The sequence below is a fragment of the Gadus morhua genome, chromosome 15 (genome assembly GCF_902167405.1).
Source record: "Gadus morhua chromosome 15, gadMor3.0, whole genome shotgun sequence".
NCBI classification, from domain to species: domain Eukaryota; kingdom Metazoa; phylum Chordata; class Actinopteri; order Gadiformes; family Gadidae; genus Gadus; species Gadus morhua.
In genome coordinates, this window is record NC_044062.1 from 20,053,652 (window position 1) to 20,063,651 (window position 10,000).

The 10,000-nt window shown below is 47.2% G+C and overlaps 1 protein-coding gene across 1 annotated transcript in view; it reads left to right on the plus strand.

Moving 5' to 3' along the window:
- akt3a (v-akt murine thymoma viral oncogene homolog 3a) overlaps nt 1–10,000 on the plus strand; it is a 59,010-nt gene that overhangs the window by 15,922 nt on the left and 33,088 nt on the right. Inside the window, exons 2-3 of the mRNA XM_030379925.1 lie at nt 4,074–4,199; nt 8,715–8,826. Coding sequence (XP_030235785.1) covers nt 4,074–4,199; nt 8,715–8,826 — 238 coding nt within the window. The remainder of the gene's footprint in view (nt 1–4,073; nt 4,200–8,714; nt 8,827–10,000) is intronic.

The window sequence follows — 10,000 nt, forward strand, 5'->3', positions numbered from 1 at the left end:
AATGAGCAGTTAATCAGCATGCTAATTGAATGACAGTTAGTCAGTGCGCAATTGTAATTGTCCAATCAGAAGGCCTGGAACGGATGCAGTCACAGCTGATTGTTGTCTTCTTCTCACTGGTTTGGCCATGAACCGCTTTTGGCTAGTTGCAGAATGTGCCAAATCAATTTCTTCATATTCTTCAGTGACATTGTTATTTAAAGTTCTTCAAAGAGTTGATAATTAATGTTACTAACCCATGGTGGTGTCCAGATAACTATACTTTGCAGGTAGTAATGGCCTTTCACAGATGTTGTATAATGATCAGATCTAATATATTCAGTGAGATGAGCTCAGAGAATGATTGTTATCGATAGTAGAAGTAATGGAGCCTGATGATCCTTCCATTGTATCCGATTTATCTATTTTGACTCTTTTCACACACCGGCCAACTATAACATTCACCTTTTTTCAGTAATAATGTTTTGGTAAATTCCAAATACCTAGTACAATGGAGTATGACATCCACCTCATCCCTGAATAAGCTTCCCTTGCCTTTGGAGTCATCCACCACCCATTTGTACAGGGAGCAGACTGCTGTTGTTTCAGGCACCGAATGCTCTCGTATCTACTAATTGGCCTTAAGGGAGAGACAAAGTTGAGAAGAAAACTAAAAGCAAACTAAAGTGAGGAGTTAGAGGGAGGGAGAGGGCAAGCAAGGGAGAGACAGGGAGAGAACGTGCGGGAGAGAACGAGCAGGAGAGAGATAGAGAGATGGTGTAGGATGGAGACCGGCTGTTCTGTTCTCTCCAGCAGTCCAAACCAGAGACATGTGGCTCCCCAGGCAAGCTGTCCAGAGTGGGAGCGCTTGCTGGACTTATCACAGACCGGGCCAAAATGGGATGGCTATGCAGAACACCGCCGGATCGCACTGGCGTTCCGATTGGTTGGATGAGAATTGTGTCTATGCGGCATGTGTGCATGCGCGAGAGTTATGTGTTGTGTGTTGAATCGTGTGTTGGAAAAATTTCCATCTTTGTTTGCCGTCTTTGCCACCCCTGGCTGCCCCCCCAACCCCCCCCCCCCACACACACACACGCACACTCGTACGCACACACGCATATGCTCATGCACACCCATACGCACATACACAAACACATCCATGCATACTTACACGCACGCACACATATCTGCATATATGCATACTTACCTGCATACAAACATGCAGACATGCTCTACTCACAAACTAACACATTTAGACACACACAAACACACACACACACACACGCACGAACGCACACAAGCACACACACACACACACACACACACACACACACACATACACACACACACACACACACACACACACACACACACACACACAGCCATGCTGTCAGGATCTAGACAGCCAGATTGCCAAACTGCTTTGACTCCTGCTGGACAGCTGAGTGATGGGCTGGCCAGCCATAGGCGTGCGGTGGTTGGACACCATCTACAGACTGACTCAGAGAAATGACTGGAGTTGGATCAGTGAGCCAGCGCTCACCGCCAGTTCCTAATAGTTTAAGCAGTTTTAAGTCTTTTTTTTTTTCTTAATCCTCGGCCAATCTGTCATTCAGTCGGGCAGCCCATCTCTGTTCCTGGTGAGTTTGACATTCTCCGGAGTTTCTTTCCTTGTCTTTCAAAGGTCAGGAAAAATGGAGGCTGATGACCTGCACATCTCCCTCAAATGTAAAAATAAATCTGAAATTTAAATAAAATGTCAAACCAAGGAAGAACTGCAATAAGTACCTTGAAAAAGTAGGAAATGCAAAGAATGACCAACTGAATATGCCTTCCGTCCTTTTGCTCCCTGTACATTTATGTATATGAATCAGCTTACTCTCCCCTTCAATTCCCCAAATGATCCATAAATGTGAAAGATGATCAAGGAGGAAGAGGGTAGAGCAGATGAGAGATTAGATGCTATACAGAGAGACAGATGGGACAGACAAACAGACAGACAGAGCTGCTTGGCACCCACATTGTACTGGCACATAACAGTGGTACCTGTCAGCTTGCTTGGTGTCTGCCTGTCCGTCCTTCTCCGACTTCGGAGGTTTAACTCAATTACGAGCCTCTGTCTCCCCCCCACCCCCTGTCCCTCCCTGACACATGCACGCACGTGGCCACACGCGCACCCACACACGCACGCACGCACACATGCAAGCACATACACACACACAAATGCGCGCACACACAGACACTCACGCACGGGCACACACAGAAACACACGCACATGCATACACACACAAATACATGCACACACACGCACACACTCACACACACCCCTGCCCCATCGCCTCGCTGCCACCCAGAGGTACCCAGCATGGCCCGCGGTCGTGAAGTCCCGTCAGTGGAGCAGGTGTTTCCCTGCGATGTGTTAACGAGCCGGGCCTGCTGTCATTTATGCTTTAAGTGGATGTTACAAATGGAACGCAGACACACACGCACGCACACACACGCTACCTGTTCTCCTCTGCCAGCAAATTAAAAAACGTGATCCGCCACCAAGCACTGCGTTTCCGAGGGCGTGTTTGCGTACTTCGAGCGGTACTTTTTTTCCTGATCCGTTTGGTTTCCACAAGGTGTGCATGTGTGTGTGCTCTGTGAGTGAAGGAACGGGTGCTTAATTAATGAGGGTTTAAAATGAAACAGTTGCACATTGTTCTGTAATTGCTACTTTTGTTCTTTTGGTGACTGTCGTGATTTTGATGGCAAACAGCACATCATGCATAATAGCATAATAGTATTTATAATATCACACTTTGCAAATGTCCTTTGTGGGGGTTCTAGTGTGTGTGTGTGTATGTGTTTGTGTAAGTCTATTCATGTGTGTGTCTCAGGGTATATTTGTGCAACAGATGTCCACTTCATAGCAGGCAGGTATTTGAGTGAATCTTAAGTAACCAACGCCTCAAACCTACACTTTATCTTCACATTCTAATAAATTACCATGCAGCTTATTCATTGTGAAGCACAGTCAACAGGTGAACAAATGAAAGAATGAATGAAAACCACCAAACAGTTTGTTTTGTAGAAAATGCTAGACCTAATCATCATTTAATGAAACATATACCATCCACGTCTCCCTGCCTGGTATGCATGTTTGTCTGTGTGAGTCTTTTCTGTGAAGCGTGTGTGCGTGTGTGTATGTTCATGTGCGTGTGTGTGTGCGTGTCAAGCTGTTTGCAGCGTTTGTGATCCACCTCTGTGTGGTGTGCAAACGGTTGAGGCCCGTGTAATCCGCCAGCAGTTCATGTGATAAAGTCCCGGTGCCGCCAGAGTGCCAGGCTAAGCCCGCCTGTCACAGCCGGTCGGGTAATGCCCCGTCACCAGCTGCACAGCAGATGTTACTGTTTGTTTCCACCACCGTCTAATAAAGGTCTCGCTCGCATCTCTCTCTCCCTCTCTCTCTCTCTCTCTCTCTCTCTCTCTCTCTCTCTCTCTCTCTCTCTCTCTCTCTCTCTCTCTCTCTCTCTCTCTCTCTCTCTCTCTCTCTCTCTCTATCTCTCTCTCTCTCCCCCTGTTTTTACCTTTCCTCTCATCTCTTCCTCCCCCTCTTTCCTTTCGTTTTTTTCCCTGTTCCCGTTTATTTTCCCTATCTGTGGCTCTCCTCTCCGAGTCTCTGCTCTTCAAAATACGAATTTTCTGGCAAAAACTGTCCGGCTGACGATGACATACATAATCTGTGTGTGTGTGTGTGTGTGTGTAAGTGTGCATGTGTGCGTGGGAATGTGTCCATGCAACAGTAAGATCGACGTGTCTGATTTGAGGATTTTGGTTTCGTTGGGCTGGACAGATGGCAGTCTGTCATCATCCTCATCTTAATAGTCTTCCATACCTTCCCCTTATCATTACATCATGCTCCCCTTCAGTATAATTGCATCATGGTAATCGTCACAATGATGTTTTGATTAGGTTTTAAATAACATACAGTGACATACATTATATTGCATTAAGACGCTCTCCCTCTCCCTCTCTCTCTCTCTCTCTCTCTCTCTCTCTCTCTCTCTCTCTCTCTCTCTCGCTCTCTCTCGCTCTGCTTCCAACAGGTGAGTACATTAAGAACTGGCGGCCGCGCTACTTCCTGTTGAAGACAGACGGCTCTTTCATTGGCTACAAAGAGAAGCCGCAGGAGGCCGACCTGGCTTACCCCCTAAACAACTTCTCTGTGGCAAGTATGTGATCCAGGATACACACTTCACCTACCCACCCATGGTGTAGACACACTCGCGCAAGCACACGTTCGAAGGACGCACACGCACACCCGCGCATGCATACACACACAGACACACACACACACACACGCACACACACACACACACACACACACACACACACACACAGAGGAGGAAGTGCCCTAAAGCTCTGCTGTGCAGACACTGTGGCTGTGAACAGAGAGGATGATGGGGGAGGCGTGGCTGACTGTTGTTGTTCAAGGTGTAAAACTCATCGCTTTGGAGGCTCCTCCCCATAGTGCACTCACCATGAGGTGCTGCACTCTGCAGCGACCCGGGTTCAAGCCTTACCTGTGTAGACCAATGATGCATGTCTTCTTCACTTCATTCATCTACTCAACACATTGTGATCTTGTCTCTCTTCACTGTCCTGTCCAAAAAGGCAAAAAAGCTCATTCAAACAAGCACAAATCTATATATATGGAATATAAAAACAAATTAGATTCAGTAAATTCTTTCCCACAAAATAACCCATACCCAAGCCTTTTCCAGAAGCAGCATATGCAATCTAATCCTTCAACTGCTAAATGAGCACTCTGCCTTTAGTAAAGTGTATTTAGATTTGCTCTAAAGAATGTTACGTTATCGTAAGAGTTACGCTCATTTCATGTGCACTGTGCACCCAAACGATTTGTCTCCCATTGAATGAGATAACCCTGATGCCACAGTCCCAGCGACTCCTAATTGACCTTATGGCGCTGTGTCCTCCTGGCTGACAAGCTCCATGTTTCACATGTGTGCTAAGCTAATGAGTCAATGAGACAAATGGAAACTTCACTCTGCCCCGTTCTCACTGATAAATACAGATTCTTTCTTTCTCAGGCTCCCTGCTGTAGCATAGTGCAGAGAAATCAATCGATCTACATCTATGTCTATCTGTCGGTCCTTGCGTCTGTGAAGGCCTTCTGGCTTTATGGTAATCTTTTCAAAATTAGAAGCCTGTCTCAGAACAACGTCTGCTTCAACTGCAGCATGCTGAGAGACAGCGCTCCTGTGGGCCCTAATCCTGTTACCCACCAAGCCAAAGGTGCTCTGCCACAGACACTGGCCGCCTATTCCCCATCGATCACAAGCCATTAACAACAGGACCTTCTTTCAAATAGCCGAGGGGCGGTATCCTCTCTGAGGACCTTTGCCTCAGCCCTGCCTTATATCTACAACCGGACACAAACGAGCCTTCTAGACACCGAGACACCAGCTTGCAGTCTTTCTCGACCGTCTGTCTACCTGTCTACTTCCAGTAGGTCATATCACGCTGCTACCACGGTTTGACCCGGCAATCCCTCAATAGCTGTAGGCAGCAGTAGCTCAGGATGTACCACAGGTTGACTTGTAACCAGAAGGTTTCTAGTTCAAATCCCCAGCTCCTCCTAACTCAGTGTCGAGGTGTCCCTGAGCAAGACCAGCCTGACTGCTGTTGTTGTTGCGTGGTTCACAGTGCCGCCAGCTCATTGAAGCAAAGTAAAATTCAGAACAGGTTAGAAGTGAGCTGCACTTCATGTCCCCTGCCAGGGTTGGGCGGGGGGGTCGCAGCCGTCACCTCTCAGCCGCTCTGCCTGATTGTAAGTAGTTTGGCTTGGATTAGATGACACTATCATGACCCGTAACCAAGTAATGGATTGCAGCTCCTGCGATCGGAAACTCACTGATAAAGTCAGAAGCGGACGACCTTATCAAATATTGCTCTGCCTTAAGCTAGCATTATTTATTTGATCCGCTAAAGTATAGATTTCATGAATCTGATGTCACAAATAAATTATTTCACATTCATCCTTGATTTACCCCTTGGCTTAAGCAATGTTTAAATACAGTTGAGACATGTGCATTGCAGGGTTTTGCAGTTAGGATTATGTATGTTATTTTCTTATCAGAAATAAAGTTTAACACAAGAGTTATGTTGTGTCATTTGTGTTTATAACACCTATATCTAAACAACATTAGATTTTCGTACATTTTATAGATATTTTACTTTGCAATTATTGCTAGCATTAGGAATAGTTGTCAAAATATTGGTCAAAAACTGCAACGGGCAAAAAACGGCAGGATTAAAATATTGGATTTCATTTATTAGATTGCAGATAACGGATTATATGAAAATCACTTGTTTTTGTCGGCTGAACCAATTTGCTCTTAATCTGCGTGCTTCCTGTTTACAGTGCGAGTTATCCCGCGGAGGGGTGTAGCGTTGCATTAATTCCCGTGTTTGTTCTCACTCGCTTATCACTCTAAACCGCTTTGCGTAAACCCGTCATTCCGATAGTGTACCGCATGGCACACGGCATATGAGTCCGCGCTTAACGCTAATCACGCTAAGTAAACCATGATAATAATAATAATAATAATGGTTATGGGTGCCGGTGCTGTTTATCCTTCTCCGTGTCCCTCTCCCCGTGGCGAGTGGCGCCTCCCCCCGGGATGGTGGGTGCAGCGGGGAAGGTGCTGAGCTGTGGTTATGCCCACTTGGCAGCAGGCCTAATGGGAAGCACACTCGTACGTACCTGTTGTGAGAAGTTCTCCTGCTCTCCTCCCCACAGCTGCTGGGCCAACCTGAGATTTATGATAGCCAGGGCTGGGTGTGGGGGGGGGGGCGTGATCACCCAGGCAGGCCGGTTGTTCTTCCTGGAGTTTTGGGAGTTAGGCAGAGTACTTTGGGCTCTCTTCAGCCTGGAGGAACCCAATGGCTGAGGAGGAGGAGGAGAGGCGGGACGGGGGGGGGGGGGGGGGAGGAAGGAGCAGTCCTGATGTATGGATAAGGGGGGAGGAGGGGAAGGGAGGGTGTGCTGGGCGCGAGAAGGAACACTTAACACTGAGCAGACAGGAGGGAGGAGATGAAGACAGGATGGTGGGATGAGGGAAAGAGGGGGAGGGAGGGGGGAGGAGTGTGATGAGGAGAAGCCAGGCCATACATCCGACTCTGGCTGCTTGGCACGCCACTGGTGATGCCACATCTGTTGCCCAAAGCTGGAAGAGCAGGTGGCGTGTGTGTGTGTGTGTGTGTGTGTGTGTGTGTGTGTGTGTGTGTGTGTGTGTGTGTGTGTGTGTGTGTGTGTGTGTGTGTGTGTGTGTGTGTGTGTGTGTGTGTGTGTGTGTGTGTGTGTGTGTGTGTGTGTGTGTGTAGGTGTGTGTGTGGGGGGACAGGATCAGTAGTGGTCAGATGGAGCAGAGAGGGTACAGGCCTGTCCCCTGTGGAGGGACTTGTACATCCAAGCCACACACACACTCACACAAAAAGAAAAAAACACACACACACACACATACATTATAAAAAAAGTTTGAGCGTAATCTGAAACTGGGTTGATGGCCACAGCAGGCAATTCTGCCACTGTGAAACAATGTGTGTGTGTGTGTGTGTGTGTGTGTGTGTGTGTTTGTGTGTGTGTGTGTGTGTGTGTGTGTGTGTGTGTGTGTGTGTGTGTGTGTGTGTGTGTGTGTGTGTGTGTGTGTGTGTGTGTGGGGGGGGGAGTTGGTGTGTGTGTGTGTGTGGTGTGTGTGTGTGTGTGTGCTCACAACCCTGTCATGACCTTGTTTTCTGGCAGCACAGCAGGCTGTGTTCTCGAGGCAGGTAGAGGTGTGTGTGTGTGTTTGTGTGTGTGTGTGGTTTACAATAAAACTCTGCCCGTGTCTATGACCTGACTGGTGTAGTCATTAACCTTCTTGTCTATATTTAGGGCGTTGACATGCTGTGCCGCGTGCACCCGGAAAATAATAGGAGGAAAGGAACACAGAGCAGAGGAGATGAGAGCAGAGCAGAGAAGAGATGACAGGGGGAGAATCATGTTTAGAGCGAGAGAGATAACGAGATTCAGAGAGAGAGAGAGAGAGAGAGAGAGAGAGAGAGAATCAGGTTCAGAGAGAGAGAGAATCAGACTCAGAGAGAGAGAGAGAGAGAATCAGGCTCAGAGAGAGAATCAGGTTCAGAGAGAGAGAGAATCAGACTCAGAGAGAGAGAGAGAGAGAATCAGGCTCAGAGAGAGAATCAGGTTCGGAGAGAGAGCGCGAAGTGGGTTTGTGAAGGTTGACGAAGGTTGAATGAGGAGAGAGGAAGGAGCCCCAATGAGGGAGGAGGTAGTTTGATCGCCTACCTCTTCCTTTAAAACATGCATGCTCACACGAGTCTTATCTGGATCCATAGGAGTTGGTTTTGCTGCTAAAGTTGTGTGTAGCAACTGTATCTGACTACAATGAGCAGTCACACAAACACACACATATACACACACACACAAACACACTGAGAGGGAATACATATCAGGTAGGATTATTTTTTTTATTGTTGTAAAGTCATGAATTTGGTAAAAAATGTTGTGTGATACTTCTGCTTGTTACGCCTTTTAATAAATGGATAGATGACGATCCTATTAAAATGACTACTGTGAACACACACCTCCATGACGGCCCAATGGAGTTGTGGCTCAGCTCTTGACCCTGTCGTTGTCCTGTTGTTAAACGCCCACCCAGAGTGCCAGCTGATGAAGACGGAGCGGCCCAAGCCCAACACCTTCATCATCCGATGCCTGCAGTGGACCACCGTCATCGAGCGGACCTTCCACGTGGACTCGCCCGACGAGAGGTCAGGGGCCTGCGCACGACCACAGCCTCACCCCCTCGCACCCGACATGAGCGCCGAGTGAACAGACAGAACCATCCACCGACCTCGCTACCCGGGGACACGCACGCTGCGTCTACACTCGCGTACCGTGGGGTCTACTGACGTTCTGATCGGTTCATTCTCTGGAAGCTTTTCTTAGTTTGACGAGTCGAAATTTAGAAGCAGGAGAGGTCAAGGAATTCAACTATTGGATCTGAAACTTATATTCATAATTAGGATATCAGTTAGAAAAGGTTTCTCTATGTTTATGGGCTTCAACGTAATGTGCTCATATACTTATAGTCATCAACGGTCAAGTGAAGCAAAGACAAACAAAAGGCTGATACTAGAAGGATGCGAAGATAAGCATTCTCCACAACCCCTTTTCAGATCGAGATTACAAAAAAATAAAAACCTAAGAGTTCTAGCATGGATGGGGGCATGTCATCCCCATGGTTATGCACCACTCTAACAATACTTTTTCAGTTTAGATGTTGTATATGAAATGCACCTCCCACAGTGGCGTTACACTACGTTTCCAAGAAGCTTAACTCTCTCTCAGACGTGGCCGTCAAAATCAACAGACCGAGCTCCACAGATCCACACACACCTCGCCGCTGTTGTCTCTTCGTCGGGTTCCGGAGCACAGTGGTTGGAGGAGACCGGCAAAAACATAAGATTTTCCTCCTGTTTTCCCTAAATGATGGTCTTATTTCAGTAACATTGACCAAATGGAAACTATGGTGATGATCACATACTAGCCATACTACCATGTTAAAACCCAAAAATAAAAACATTTTGGGTTCGCTTCCCCTTTAATGCCGCACTGTTTTCTCACTTTGATTCTCTGAAGGGGAGACGGACCCTTCTACACTGGCACTTTTGGTTGTGCAGAGTCAAAGTGTGCTGTGCTGATTTGCGTTTTCATTTCCAGTTTAAACAAGCTGAGCATTGCCTCGCCCAAAACTGACCACCTCCGAGGTCAGGCCGAACCGTGCCTGGTCTTCGCGTGGAAATATCTACCTACTATAACAATACAACAACTCTTGTGTTGCTCTTGTGTCTGAGACACATCTCCATGCTGCAAAAGTATGGCTCCAGTTCTGAACAGCTTGACTTGTTGTTTATCAACTATAATTAAAAAGAGTAATGAAGG